Source organism: Oryctolagus cuniculus, chromosome 10, assembly GCF_964237555.1.
Source record: "Oryctolagus cuniculus chromosome 10, mOryCun1.1, whole genome shotgun sequence".
In the NCBI taxonomy this organism is placed as follows: domain Eukaryota; kingdom Metazoa; phylum Chordata; class Mammalia; order Lagomorpha; family Leporidae; genus Oryctolagus; species Oryctolagus cuniculus.
The window spans coordinates 83,535,395-83,550,753 of NC_091441.1; the positions used below are offsets into that span (position 1 = coordinate 83,535,395).

At 51.1% G+C, this 15,359-nt stretch overlaps 1 protein-coding gene across 29 annotated transcripts in view; it reads left to right on the forward strand.

The window, feature by feature from the left end:
* The first annotated feature begins 8,646 nt into the window (after positions 1-8,646).
* The window catches only part of MAGI1 (membrane associated guanylate kinase, WW and PDZ domain containing 1), a 685,324-nt gene continuing 678,611 nt past the window's right edge, over positions 8,647-15,359 (forward strand). For all 29 annotated transcript variants that reach the window (XM_008260889.4, XM_008260891.4, XM_008260892.4 and 26 more), the window contains exon 1: positions 8,647-9,519. In XM_008260889.4, the coding sequence (XP_008259111.3) occupies positions 9,210-9,519 (310 nt within the window). In that variant the 5' untranslated portion in view covers positions 8,647-9,209. The remainder of the gene's footprint in view (positions 9,520-15,359) is intronic.

Below are 15,359 nucleotides of genomic sequence, written 5' to 3' on the forward strand. Positions count from 1 at the left end.
GGGGCCCAAGCACTTGACAATTCACCTGCAGCCTCCTAGGATACATAAGCAGGAAGTTCAATCAAAATCAGAGGAGCAGGACTTGGAGTCTGTGGGGAGCAACTGGGAGCAACTCGGACTAGATTAAGTTACTGGAATTAAGACTTATTCTATGCATCTGCTCTCCCACAATATGGCGCTGAGAAGGGAGAAACAGCTTCTACACAGCTGCCTCCAGTTCAACCAATAAACTGTAGGACCTGCTCCTGATTGGAGGAGAGCAGCGTACTCGGCGTGTGGGTAGCAGAGCTGGGATTGGTGGAAGAGGACTATAAAGGAGGAGAGAGACAACATGCACCAGGAACACCTGAGGAACATCTGAGCAGCCCCCGAGAGAGCCGGCCGGCAGTGTGCCGCTCCCCCGCAGAAGTGGAGAAAGTGGCAGGGGGAACCGCCCTTCCACGGAGGTGGAAGGGACGGTAGCCAACCCGGGAAGAACCAGCAGCAAACCCGGGGAGGGCCGAGCAGACGAAAGAACAGCGCAGGGTCCTGTGTCGTTCCTCTGCGAAGAGGGGGAGCGACATAATGGTGCCGTGACTCGGATATGAAGCCTAGGCAGGGTTTAGTGTCATTCCTCCATGAAGAGGGGGAGCAACAGGAGTCCCAAGAGGTAGCTTAACTTACTGTGTCATTACACCCTAAAAATTCTCCCACAGAAACTTATACAACTAGCATACTATTTTTAAAAAAGATTTATTTATTTATTTGAAAGTCAGAGTTACATAGAAAGAGCCGGAGAGGTGGGGAGGGAGGAGAGAAAGAGAGATGTCTTCGATCTGCTGGTTCACTCCCCAGTTGGCTGCAGCAGCCAGAGCTGTGCCGATCTGAAGCCAAGAGCCAGGAGCTTCTTCTGGGTCTCCCATGTGGGTGCAAGGGTCCAGGGACTTGGGCCATCCTCTACTGCTTTCTCAGGCCATAGCAGAGAGCTGGATAGGAAGTGGAACACATGGGACTCAAACCGGCACCCATATGGGATGCCAGCACTACTGGTGGCAGCTTTACCCATTAAGCCACAGCGCTGGCCCCTAGGGTACTTTTCAAACTATGGGCATTCTAACCTTGGTTTTGATGCGTACATTCCTCCTCTCCCAGTCAGTTCTGTTTTGGTGCATACCTTGACACACACACAGGAAAAGGAGGAGTAAGAACCGTCAGACAGTGAACGGCTTCAATCCCAAACTGCTGTTTCCTCAACATCTACTTTGTGCAAGTAACTGTATGTTTAAGAAATTCCTGGAAGATGGAAGAAAAAAGATAGACAAATGTCTGTTCTCAAGAAAACTGAGTTCCTGTTCTCAAGGAAATAAACACTATTGTTAGGTATATATTTGCAGTGGAATTATGTAGGATTATATGCTCATTACATATTTAATATTTTAAATATCTGAATCATTGGGGAAGTTTTAGGAGAGATACGTAGGATAAAACTGAGGGTTCTTGTTGGTTCCCTGGACTCTCAATATAACTTCAAATCTTGCTGTTATTATTATTCACTTTTTGAAGAACGTTTGCAAAACTGTTGGTGTACCAGAGCACTAACCAGTAGATAAACTCTGGAGTTCCTTCTCTGGGGTATTAAAATAATGGTTCACATGTGATGTCTTGAAAGGTCACAAAGGGGCCAGCCCCGTGGCATAGCGGGTAAAGCCACCACCTGCAATGCTGGCATCCCATATGGGCACCGGGTCAAGATCTGGCTGCTCTACTTCCGATCCAGCCTCTGCTATGGCCTGGGAAAGCAGTAGAAGGTGGCCAAAGTCGTTGGGCCCCTGTACCCACAGAGGAAGACCCTGAAGAAGCTCCTGGTTCCTGGCTTTGGATCGGTGCATCTCTGGCCATTGCTCAATCCCAGGGACTCTGATATGGGATGTGGGCCTCTCACATGGCCGCTTAATCCACTGTGCCACATCACTTGACCACCTGTGTGGTTTTCACTGTGTTATTCAAACAGGCAAGGTTGAACTCTTTTTATGTAGTTACGAGCTATTTTATATTTCTTTTTCTGTGACCTTTCAGTGTTTGTCATTTACATTTCTGTTGCTCTAATATTGCTCTCTGAACAATTTCTAGAAGAAAAAGTTTCTCTTCAGCATGAATACTTATCTAAGGATCTAAGCTAAATCCTCTTCATATGTGCAGAGCTGGGACTCCAACCCAAGCGCTCCAACATGAAATGGAATTGTCCCAACCAACTGACACGCAGAGTTAGTGAGAGAGAGAGAGACAGACAGAAAGCTCTTACTTCTGTTGGTTCACCCCCCCAAATGGCTGCTACGGCCAGCACGCTGCACCCATCCGAAACCAGGAGCCAGGTGCTTCTCCTGGTCTCCCATGCAGGTGCAGGGCCCAAGGACTTGGGCCATCCTCCACCGCCTTCCTGGGCCACAGCAGAGAGCTGGACTGGAAGAAGGGCAACCGGGACAGAATCTGGCACCCTGACCGGGACTAGAACCCGGGGTGCTGGCGCTGTAGGCGGAGGATTAGCCTAGTGAGCCGCGGTGCCAGCCTGTCCCAACCGATGTTTTAACCACTAGGCCAAATGCATGCCCCTCCTCATTTCAAAATCAGACCTGCAAAACCCAGCTCCCAGGCTTGCTGTAAGGGTTTGATGAGGAAACTATGCACCTGCCTCCCAGGTGTAGAAAAGAACAGGTTATCAAGTGAGTCATAAAAATACCATCATGAAAGGACTTGGAAAATAGCCTATGCTGCTACTGACCATGTAGCTGCACCAATGGCTTCAGTCTTCCCTTATGACTTTCTGTCTGAAAATCCTGTTTTACTGTCTATAAAGAATTTATATGAACATCTCTGATGTAAACCTCTTGATGGCATGTTTCTGAATTCAAAAGATAACCAAATTATATGCCTACCTCTGTCCCACAGTCAACCAACTCATTTTCCAAACTCGCATTAAACACAATTAAAACACTTTAGACTGCAATTATAAATTTCCTGGGGCAGGCATTGTGGCACTGTGGGGTAAAGCATCATTTGGGATGCCTGCATCCCATATCAGAGTGTCTGTGCTGAGTCCCAACTACACCATGCTTAACATTCAGCTTTCTTCGCATGCATACTTGGGAGGTAGCATGTGATAGCTCAAGTACTTTGGTCCCTTCCACCCTGTGGGAAACCTGGACTGAGAACTGAGCTCCTGGCTTCAGACTGGCCTAGCTCTGGCTGTTGTGGGCATTTGGGGAGTGAGCCAGTGCTCTGTCATTCCCTCTTTTCTCTGTAACTCTATCTCCCAAATAAATCTTAAAAAAAAATAAGTGTCTTTAATAACAGCTGGAAAACTTAGGAAGAAACGTATTTGAGAGAAGAGGCATTGCACATTCTGTACTTGTGGTTTACTTTTCTTCTGTCTAGTAGAAGTAGCAGTACAAGAATCAGATCTTAGCATGTTGAGTGCTTATTGTGTTGCCGTTTACTTCTCTTCCAAATCTACCGTGTTTATTGAGTTCATTGTTGAAATGCTTATGTGATAACAATATACGGATGTTTGACACATCACCTGTACTAAAGCCCACAGATTCTAAACACTGTAGAAATGTTTGCAAATTAATCCTCTTTACATTCCTGTTAATTATTCCATCTTTAGAACCTACAGATGGGTACTGGGAGATTAGATTCCAGAGTGGAACACTGTAGTCCCGCCAACTAAGGGAAGAGAAAGGAGGGTGACTTAATGACTATGCACATACTATGTGGAAGATTCCAGAGCCAAAAAAATGCTGCTATGCAAAACATGCTAAACAGACAGGCCTTACACTCTCAGGGTGCAGCGGTTTTTAGTATGGGCTCTGGATTGTGCCTTTGGGTTTATGAATTTCTTCACTTCTCCAGCTGCAAGTTTCCTCAATGGTAAAATCAAGGTCATTCCTGATCATTCTTACCTCACACAGCTGTTGTGATGAATACAAAAAATAACACATATAACTGTCATGTACATATCCTCAGATTTAGGCATTTTATGCATTTCTTCCATCGGAGCTTTCTGCCAAGTGGCATCGTGGTGCAGTGGATTAAGCTGCTGCTGGCAATGGTGGCATCACATATGTTAAGTCTTTGCTGCTCTGCTTCTGATCCAGCTTCCTGTTAATGTGCCTGGGAAAGCAGCAGAAGATGGCTCTAGTCCTTGGGCCCCTGCTACCCACGTGGGAGACCTGGATGGACCTCTGTGCTCTTGCCTTTGGCCTGCCCCATCTCCAGCTGTTGCAGCCACTTGGGGAGTGAACCAGTGGATGGAAGATCCCACCCCCACCCCTCACCCCCCACTCCGTAATGCTGCATTTCAAATAAATAAATACATCTATAAAAAAAAAACAGTTTATTTATCTCAAAGATAGAAAGATGGAGAGAGACAGACAGAAAGACGAAGATCTTCCATCCACCAGTCCATTGCCATGTCTGCAACTGCTTAAGCTGGGCTAGGCTGAACCATGAGCCAGGAACTCCATCTGAGTCTCTCATGTGGGTGGCAGGGACCCAGGCACTTGAGCCATAGTTTGCAGCCTCTCAGAATGTGCATCAGGAAGCAGCTGGAATGGAAGCAGAGTAGCTGGACTTGAGCCATGCACTCCAATATCAGAGGCTGGTATTCCAAGCAGCAGCTTAACCTGCTGTGCCATAATGCCTATTATTATACAGCCAAATTCATAGCATGAACAACAGAATACTAGAATCCTGCTTTACGACTACCTGAGAAAAAAAATCTACTTAAAAATAAAGCATCTCTAAGTTCTTTTAAGAAAATAATCAAATTCATTGGTTTTAGGTTTGGGTTCAAAGTCACTTCTACAACTTAATGTCATACTTCATCCATTCATGTGTTCATTCAACAACTGGATATGTGCATACTCCATGCAGGGCATGATTTTTTGGTACTGAGGATTCCTTCCGGTCTGGGGCAGGGCACAGGAACTAGCCCAGGTGAAGCAGAGGGAACATTCCAACCTTGGTGCCTAGAAACTGGCAGCCTGTGGAGCTTCCAGCTGTTGTGTTTTCCCAGATTGTGATAAGCCACTCCCTTCTTCTCTCCATTCTGCCCTCAAGCACTCCTTCTCTGGGGTGGGAGGGGGGGGCGGTATTCCACATCTAGACCCTGAGGCATGCTGAATTTCTAGTCCTCTCCCCTTCTCAGCCCTTGAGGCCACAACTGGAATCCCAAAAAGGGAAGATACTGCTTCCGTGGGAGGAGTCACAGACCCCTGGTTTCACCTCATCTCTTGGATGTGTCTGGTGGGAGTGAAAGTCCAGTGGGAAGGCCAGGACCACTACTTGTGGTAGGCAGGAGAATTCTTGGCAAACAGGTTACTAGCAAAGTGGGAAAGCATAGCAGGTCAAGGCTACTGATGATTTACGGGGAATCTGCAACTCCTCTCTGACAGGGGATCCAGAAATGTACATTTTCCTAGGAAGATTTACTTGACAAACATTTGAACATTCACTAAGAACCAGATGGGATTCTAGGCACTGGGATTAAAGCAGTAAACAAAACGTTAAGCCCCCCCTCCCCGCCCTCTTGGAATATACATGCCTGAGAGAGGTGTGGATAACAGACTTCTTATCTAAAAGACCATGACGTCAAAAACTGTTTAGGGAGTGGGTGTTTGGCTCAGTGTTTAAGACATTAACTGGAGTGCCCGGCTCAATAGGCTAATCCTCCGCCTAAGGCGCCGGCACACCGGGTTCTAGTCCCGGTCGGGGCGCTGGATTCTGTCCTGGTTGCCCCTCTTCCAGGCCAGCTCTCTGCTGTGGCCCGGGAGTGCTTTGGAGGATGGCCCAAGTCCTTGGGCCCTGCACCCCATGGAAGACCAGGAGAAGCACCTGGCTCCTGGCCTCGGATCAGCGTGGTGTGCCGGTGGCAGCACGCTGGCTGCGGCAGCCATTGGAGGGTGAACCAACAGCAAAAGGAAAGACCTTTCTCTCTGACTCTCTCACTGTTCACTCTGCTTCTCAAAAAAAAAAAAAAAAAAAAAAGACATTAACTGGGGGGGAGGGCGGTGCTTCGGCATAGCGGGTTAACGCCCTGGCCCGAAGCGCCAGCATCCCATGTGTGCACCAGTTCAAAACCTGCCTGCTCCTCTTCCGATCCCGCTCTCTGCTATGGCCTGGGAAAGCAGTAGAAGAAAGCCCAAGTCCTTGGGCCCCTGCACCCCGTGGGAGACCCAGAATAATCTCCTGGCTCCTGGCTTCGGATTGGTGCAGCTTTGGCCGTGCGGCCAATTGGGGAGTGAACCAGTGGATGGAAGACCTCTGTCTGTCTCTCTCTCTGCCTCTCTTCTCTCTGTGTAATAAACCTTTAAAAAAAGGACATTAATTGGAACACCCACATCCTGTATAGGTGCAGAACTTTCACTGATTCAACTCTGCTTCTGAGTCCAGCTGCCCTGTGAGGCAGCCATCATGGCCTAAATGCTTGGGTGTGTGCCGCCCATGTGACGGACCTGGATTAAGTTCCCAGAATGGCCCACCCTAGGCCATTGTGTGCCTTGGGGCAAGTGAACCAGAGGAGGGAAACTCTCCTTCCTCATCTCTCTCTCAAGAATAAACAAATTATAAGAACTTTAAGAAAAGGAAAAGCTCAGGAATTGAGATACTAAATTTATAAGCATCTAAGCACGACCTCCAATGTCTAGATGGCATTGCTCATCCTCGGGCCTCAGAGTGGCTGGATTTGGGATTGGGTTTGGGAATCCATGTTTTGAAGTCCCTGCTAATTTTCATCCATCAGGATTGAGATAGATTGTTTCCAAAACTGAGGCTGAGATGAAGTTCCTCTGACCAAGAAGGGTCATGGAAAATACAAGGCAATGGCATTTTCAGATCTGGATATCCCAAGAGAGAAGCATTTTTAGTTTAAAAAATTATTTGAGAGAGTGAGGGAGAGAGAGCTCCAATTGGCGACTGGTTCACTTGGGCCTGGGAAGCCAGGAAGCTGGTGCAGAGACCCAAGTACTTGAGCCATTACCTACAGCCTACCAGGGTGCACATTAGCAGGAATCTGGAAGCAGAATTGGAAACGGAGTTGGGGCCCCATGCAGGCACAGTGATAGGGATGTTGGAGACCCAAGCCAGGTGTCAAAACGCTGTACCAACAGCTCATCTCATTTTTATTAGCTCAGCATCCTACAAATCGTGCTTAAAAGTACATCGAAATGTATTCTCCTAGTTCTCAAATTGTAGAAAGTAAAGGATGAATTATCATCACCACTTAATCCAAAATCCCAAATGATTTCCTACTTCTTTTTCGAAACACTAATACTGCGGCTCCCAATCCTGTTAAAGTTTTATTCAACGCCACTTCATTAGCATTCACTCTACAGGCGTTCTCCATGGAATTCTCCCAAGACCGCGGTGACGTACTGTTACACGGACCCCTTTAACTGTGCAGAAGTGTAGACCCTGAGAGGTCGCGGGGTACCCGCTAAAGGTCACACCTAGGTGCGCCAGGGGGAACCTCAACCCAGAGCCCAGCTGTCCACCTTCACCGTTGCAGCAGCCCATCCGAGTCGCTTCAAAAGTCATCTCCCTTCTTTCTTGGACTCTTTTCTGTGACCAAAGATGAGCAAACATCTTATAAATCAGCGAGGAAAAAATTAGTTGCTGGGAAGACACCTCGCAGCCCGGAGTGGGGCGCATTTGGCCAGGGCCACTTCCAGGCTCCGGCACAGGACTCCCCGGGACTGACGGCCTCTCTACCCAGCGCGGTGCGGCTGCGACCCCGGGGCTGCGGGTTCCGAGCTGTTCCCCGAGCCCTGAGCCCTGAGCGCCGGTGCACCTTATCGCCGCCCCGTGAGCTGCTCTAGGGTTGTCCGTCGCGCTGGTCTTAGGTTGAAGATCATCCACGCTTTCTGGCTGCCCTCTCCTCATCTATAGTTTTTTCTGCGTCCCAAAAAGTTGGCCCCCAAGTTTTAACTTTACGCGCGCGCATGTGTTTTGGAGCAGGGGGACGCGTGACCCGCAACGGGATGTCTGTTATGGGCCCGGGGGAATGCAATGTCCAGGAGCTCCCCTGGGACACAGGGACACCGGCAGGACGCCGCGGGCGCAGGGCAGGCGGGCAGCAGACGCGCGCCTGGGGACAGGTCCTGGAGGTTCCAGGAGGCAAGGCGGCAAGGTGGCCGCGGGCAGGCCAGCTGCGTGACCGACAGCTTGGCCAGCCACTGGCCGAGGGCGGCTCAGGCCGGGCGAGGGCGGGCGTGCGAGCCTCCCCAACCCCGACCTGTTTGCGATGGCTTTAAAATGCCCAAGTTCTTGAAGTTGCAGACAGTGGGAATGAAACCTGTGCGAGGCCCTTAAGCTCCCAAAGGGACCTGTGGCGTCGGGAGCTTTGGAAGAAAAGAAAAAGAGGAACGCGACGGCGCACTCGGGATAGGGCAGCCCGCGGGGTCGGCTTTAGGACCCAGCGGGCGGCACGCTGGAATCGCTGCCTCTGGGGAGGAGGGGTGGGGCGTCCGGGCCGGCAGGCGGCCGCGGGGCGCATGCGCGCGCGTCTCCCCTGGCCGGCCGCTGCGCTCCGCGGCGCGGAATAGAATGAACTGTAACAAAACAAGCCGAGCCTTTGTATCTGCTTAAAGGGGCCGCGGGCACTTCCCTCCGGTCGCCTCCACCCCCGCCCCGCAACCGCGTCTCCCGGGCTCCCAGCAACTGGCTGGAAGGGCTTCCCTCGTCTTCAGGAACAGCCCGCCCGCCGGCGAGGAGAGGCGAGCCAGGCGGGAGGCAGAGAGAGGACACAGCACATTTCCAAAAGGCAAGAAAGAAAGGAAGGAAGCAAGGGGGAGAGAAAAAAAAAAAAAAAAAAGCCAAGCGGCGCAGAGTGGACTCTGACCCGGGAGCGCACGGGCGGGCGTCGGAACGTGCTCCCGGGAGGCACCGGCATGCAAACAAAGCTGGCGGGCGCGCGTGCGGGGCTCGCGAGGAAGCCCGGAAAGTTTGTTGGGTGATGGCTTGAGCGCGCGAGCGCTTGCGGGGAGCGAGCCTGCTAAGTTTCCCGCTCCCGTGTGGCTCTTTGGGGGGACAGATGTGCCTCCCGTGAAAGCCCGCGCACCCCTGGAGGCTTCGGCCGTGCTGGTGGGGGGCGCACCTGTCTTCGGGTTTACTTCTCATTATTATTATTTTTTTCCTTGGGGGGGTGGGGTGGGGGAGGAGGGTCGTAACGCATCATGTCGAAAGTGATTCAGAAGAAGAACCACTGGACGAGCCGGGTTCACGAGTGCACCGTGAGACGTGGACCCCAGGGCGAGCTGGGGGTGACGGTGCTGGGGGGCGCCGAGAACGGGGAGTTTCCGTACGTGGGAGCGGCGGCGGCCGAGGCGGCGGGGCTGCCCGGCGGCGGCGAGGGCCCGAGGCTGGGCGAAGGCGAGCTGCTTTTGGAGGTGCAGGGGGTCCGGGTGTCCGGCTTGCCCCGCTATGACGTGCTCGGAGTTCTCGACAGCTGTAAGGAGGCCGTCACCTTCAAGGCCGTCAGACCAGGTAAGACGGGGCGCGCCCTTGGCTGGGGGCGCCCCCTGCCCCCTACCCCTTGGCTTTCCCGCCTTTCTCTTCCCGAGCGCCGCCGAGGGGGAGCAGTCGAGGCCGCACGCCCTGTGAGGGTGAAAAGTTGTGGCGACGGTGCGGGTTGTTGGCCCACCTGCGTTGGGAAGGGGGCGCTGGGTCTGCGCAGGGCAGCGGGGAGACGTTGCCCCAGCCCGGGCTTGCGGAGCTGTTACCCAGCGCCCAGGAGCGGCGAAGCCTCCCCGCCTCTGCCCCCACGCCGGACTGAAGGTGGGCGCTCCCCGGGCCCTCCGGGGCTTCCATGCAGAGCGCGCCGCTGCCCGCGGGCGTTTGCCAACACTCAGTGTCCAGACCTGGCGAGTGGGTCTGCCGGCCAGGGTTATGGTTATGGTTATGGTTATGGTTATGTTGGATCTCCCATGGGAATGTGGGCCTCCCTTCGCCAGAAACTCCAGGTGGGCGGGCGGTGAGCGCCCTGCGGTCCCTAGGCTGGCCGCCTTGGAAGCTGCATTCACCACCTCTCCGCTGATGACGCGTGCTGTCTCCACGGTGTGGCCGCACCACAGGCTTGGGCTGCCGTGGGGGAGGGACGCTGCGCCCTGAGCTCCGGTCCAGTCTGTGTTTACCCTGCTGCCAAGTCCGCCGAGGGCACTACGGATGACAGGAGTGCGGGGCTGCTCTACGTGTGTAGCTTACTCCCTGTCCGGCTCCGGGTGCAATGCTTGACCTGCAGTGTCCCACTCTGATTCACAGTTCTGAGTTGCTCCTATAAAGCTCATACTGCAGATAAGGAAACCGGCACTGATACTGGTTAAGTGACTTGTCCAGGGTGACGCAGGGACCAGAAGGGAGGGTTTGAAGCTCACTGCAGAACCAGAAGACTGAGGACCAAGGAGTTTGGGGAGAGGTGATTGGTGAGGGAGGGGTAGGAAGCACATTCCCCCACCCCACAGCAAGTGTGTACAGTGGGCTGCTGTTGGTGGTAGGGCCCTTCCCTGTCCCTGAATGTGCCCAACACAGGTGACTGGGGCCCTTTGAAGGGTGCCTGGAGCCATCAAGTGCCGTGACTGCAGAGTCTCCCCAGGAAGGCACGGAAGGAGGTGGTGGGGCTGAACGTGGTGAAAAGTTCCCATATGTTTCCATAAGGACAGGCGGCAGCTGGAGGAATGTGTCACAGGAAAGGAGCCTGGGCTGGGCTGGGCTGGGCTGGTCCCCTCTTGGAAACAGACTTGTTCCAGATGAAATGGGGGAGGGGGCAGGGGAAACAGCTTGGCCTTTTGGTCGCTTTGAGAGCCGAGAGGCTGTCACTCAGCCTTGGAAAGCTCTTTCCGTTGGTATCCTCAGCCTCCGCTTGAATGCTTCCTCCAGGAAGCCCTCCAGCATCCTGCCAGGATGAACAAATTCTTCATCCTCTGAATTCCCTTAATGTGTGCCTTGTGCTTTTTTTTTTTTTTTTTTTAAACTTAACCCTGAACTGGGAGTTAGGTCCTTATTTCTTCATTTCCACAGAAGCAGGCAGAGAATGTGCCCCATTCATTGCACGCTGCCCCGGGCTTTGAGGTCCTACAGCATGCCTCTCCTGCCAGGGAGTCCTTAGCTGTAAACTGGCTTCCCTATCTGTGTTATGCAAGCTTAATATGTGCCAAGTGTGCAGAATAGTGCCCGTACCTAGTAAGTGCTCAGTAAAAATTAGCTGCCATTGCTATGTCTGGGTGACATTTGAGCACTTATTTATTTCTGAGGCTTAGCTTTTAGTGTCAGGAGCGATGATTTTGACTTGCTAGCGCTACAGAGAAAATACTGGATCATGGGATTTGACGGGTGCTACTGCAGGTCAGGTGGTTTGGGAGAAAAAGGGAGGAGGGAAGGCGGTCGGGGTTGGGGGACCTGCTCATCTCCTGAGGTTGCCTAATGGGCCTTGAGTGGAAGTTTGCTTGCAGCGTGCAAGGTTCCGTGCATGGCTGAATCTCCTACCAGTGATCAAAGAGCTGGGGGCTACTGTCTCAGGGCTGCCTCCTCCATGGTGCTTGAAAGAGTTGGTGAGTTAACCACGTGGGTTTGGATCCCGATGCCTCTGGTTTGGAAGGACTCTGTGGTGTCTCCAGGGTTAATTCCCTTCACCCAAGACCATTTTTTTTTTTTTTAAAGAATTTTTTTAGTTTGAAGGTTACAGAGAGAGAGAGGGAAAGAGCGAGAGATCTGCTAGGTCTTTCCCTAGATGGTCACAATGGTCAGGGCTGGGCAAAACCAAATTCAGGAGCCAGGAGCTTCTTTTGTATCTCCCCTGCCAAATGTGTGGCAGGGACCAAGCGCTTGGGCCATCCTCCACTGCTTTCCCAGATACATCAGTGGGGAGCCAGATTGGAAATGGAGCAGCCGGGACTTGAACTGGTAACTGGTGGCTTAACCCAGTAGGTTAAGGCCTTAGGCCCCACCCAGGACTATTCAGTGGGCACAGGAATGTTCATACCAGGCACAGGTGTGTGTGTGTGTGTGTGTGTGTGTGTATGTGTGTGTGTGTGAGAGAGAGAGAGAGGGAGAGAGAGAGACACTGAGACTCTACTTGGAATGGAATAGGAAGGAGGACGATTTGGAAAGTTGAGTGGCCTGGGATCCACTGCACTATGAAAGCAATTTCATGTAGTAACCACGCAGGTGCACTTAGCTCTTCTGATGTAAAGATGGCCTAAGCCGTTTCACCCAGCTTTTCTGCTTCCTTCTTTCTGACTGGAAATATGATTTAAGTTACAGGGCAGAATTGCTCTTGCTGTGTCTCTATCGTGTCTTAATCATATTAGGCCGGCTCTTACTTGATGTGTGGAAAAGAAGAGTGTTACCCCTGTGTTGTCTGCACCCGAGCTAGCCGATCACAGGGACACAGCTCTCTCTGGGGACTGTATGGAAAGGTCTTGTGGGAGTACACTGTGCTGTTTCTATTTCCTTTCTCTGGAAAGATGCATGGACCAAAATAGTCTGTAGCAAATGGTATTATATGAAGCAGGATTGCATTGTGAAGGAGTCAAACTAAATGGATCTATTGGATTGAGGTGTTTATTTTATTTTTAAAAGGTTGTGTTTATTTGAAAGACAATGACAGAGGGAAGGAGGAAAGAAAGAGAGAGGGAGAAAGAGAAAGAGAGAGAGAGAGAGAAATATCCCTCTTTCATGTGCTGGTTTACTCCACAGATGCCTGCCATAGCCAAGGCTGGACCAAGCTGAAGCCTGCCAGGAACTCTTCCACATCTCCCATGTGGATGGCAGGAGCCCAGGGACTTGGGCCATCTTCTGCTGACTCCCAGGCACATTAGCAGGAAACTGAATAGGAAGTATGTAGTAGCCAGGACTTGAACCGGGCACTCCCTTATGGGCTGCCAGCCTTCCAAGCCTGTTAACCCCTTGTGCCACAGTGCCCACCACCAGAGTTGGTTCATTTTAAATGGAGAAGATGGTTGTCCTATGTTATAAAATGACTTAAAAATCATATATATATCCACAGAGACATATATTGCATAATGATGTTTTGGTCAACAGTGGAGCACGTAGTGGATGGTATTCCTGTAAGATTTTGGCACCTACAGATGTTGGAGCTGTCCTCATTTGTACAGCTGCACTCTGATGCTTCCACAGTGCCAGCATCACCTAATGACGCATTTTCCAGAACTCTCACTGACACACAGTTCTGTGTGTGTATAAATACATTAAGTACATTAAGATTTTGTTTACCCATAATAGAATGCACGAATATGTTTTTTTTTTATAAGATTTATTTATTACTTTGAAAGGCAGACAAAGGGACAGAGGTAGGGAGAGAGAAAGATCTTCTCATCCATTGGTTCACCTCCCAAATGGCTGCAGCTCTTGAGGCTGGGTTAGGCTGAAGCCAGCAGCCAGGAACTCCATCCAAGTCTCCCACGTAGGTGGCTGGAACTCAGTTACTTAGTCATCATCTGCTGCCTCCCAGGCACATTACCAGGGAGCTGACTCAGAAGTGGAATTGCTGGAACTCCATGCTGCAGTCCATTATGGGATGCAGGCATCCCAAGCTGTGTGTGGCTTAGCCCACTGCACCACAGTGCCCACCCCAAATGCGCAGCTGTTAAGCATCTGATGAGTTTTGATGGTGTATATTCTTATGTTATTACTCCTTATGTTTTTTTTTTTTTTTTTTTTTTTTTTTTTTTGACAGGCAGAGTGGACAGTGAGAGAGAGAGACAGAGAGAAAGGTCTTCCTTTGCCGTTGGTTCACCCCCCAGTGGCCGCCACGGCCTTCGTGCCGCGCTGATCTGAAGCCAGGAGCCAGTTGCTTCTCCTGGTCTCCCATGTGGGTGCAGGGCCCAAGTACTTGGGCCATCCTCCACTGCACTCCTGGGCCACAACAGAGAGCTGGCCTGGAAGAGGGGCAACCGGGACAGAATCCGGTGCCCCGACCGGGACTAGAAGCCGGTGTGCCGGCGTCTTAGGCGGAGGATTAGCCTAGTGAACCGCGGCACCGGCCCTAATTTTTTTTTTTAATATTTATTTATTTATTTGAAAGAGTTACAGAGAGAAAAGGAGAGGTAGAGAGAGAGAGAGAGGTCCTCCATTCACTGGTTTACTCCCTAATTGGCCACAATGGCTGGAGCTGTACCTATCCAAAGCCAGGAGCCAGGAACTTCTTCTGGGTCTCCCATGTGGGTGCAGGGGTCCCAGGACTTGGACCTTCTTCCACTGCTTTCCCAGGCCATAGCAGAGAGCTGGATAGGAAGTGGAGTAGCCGGGACTCGAACCGGCGTCCATATGGGATGCTGGCACTGCAGGCGGCAGCTTTATCTGCTATGCCACAGCGCCGGCCCCTTATGTTAAGATACAGAACATTTCTTTTTCTTTCTTTTTTTTTTTAATTATTTATTTTTTGACAGGCAGAGTGGACAGTGAGAGAGAGAGACAGAGAGAAAGGTCTTCCTTTGCCTTTGGTTCACCCTCCAATGGCCGCCGCGGCTGGCGCGCTGCGGCCGGTGCACTGTACTGATCCAAAGGAAGGAGCCAGGTACTTATCCTGGTCTCCCATGGGGTGCAGGGCCCAAGTACTTGGGCCATCCTCCACTGCACTCCCTGGCCACAGCAGAGAGCTGGCCTGGAAGAGGGGCAACCGGGACAGAATCCAGCACCCCGAGCGGGACTAGAACCCGGTGTGCCAGCGCCGCAAGGCGGAAGATTAGCCTAGTGAGCCGCGGCGCTGGCCCAGAACATTTCTTTTATCCCAGCAGTTTCTTCCCTGCCCTTTCCACTGAATTCTCTCCCACTCATTTCAGAGGCAAAGCTTGTTTGCTTTCTTTTCCATGGGTGAGTTTGCTTTATCAACAGGAAATAATGTAGTATGAAGTACGCCTGACTTTTTTGATTTGACAGAATGTTGGGGAGCTTTCATGTTGTTGTGTGTATTACTGACTTAGTTCTTTTCTGTTGCTGAGTAGTATTCCATTGTGGTTCTTTTTTGTTGTTGAGTGGTATTCCATTGTAGACGTACACTGATTTGACCTTTTGCTTGTTGCTTGACATTGGGACTGTTAACTGCTATAAATGTATTCTTGCTCCTTATCTTTGCCAGTTTCTTATCTGTCTTGACTTGTTGCTAGTCTAGTGTTTTGGGAAACAAATTATTAAGGAACTATAGGAAACAGTTGGTATTTATTAAGCATGTGACTTAGAATTCGTTGAGTTCTCTGCTAGGCATTTCTCTGCTTTGTGGGCATTCTCTTCTTGACCTCCTAACTGGACTCAGATGTGGGAAACTGAGGTTCAGGGGATTTGAGTAACTTATTTTTTAAGGGTTGTAGCGC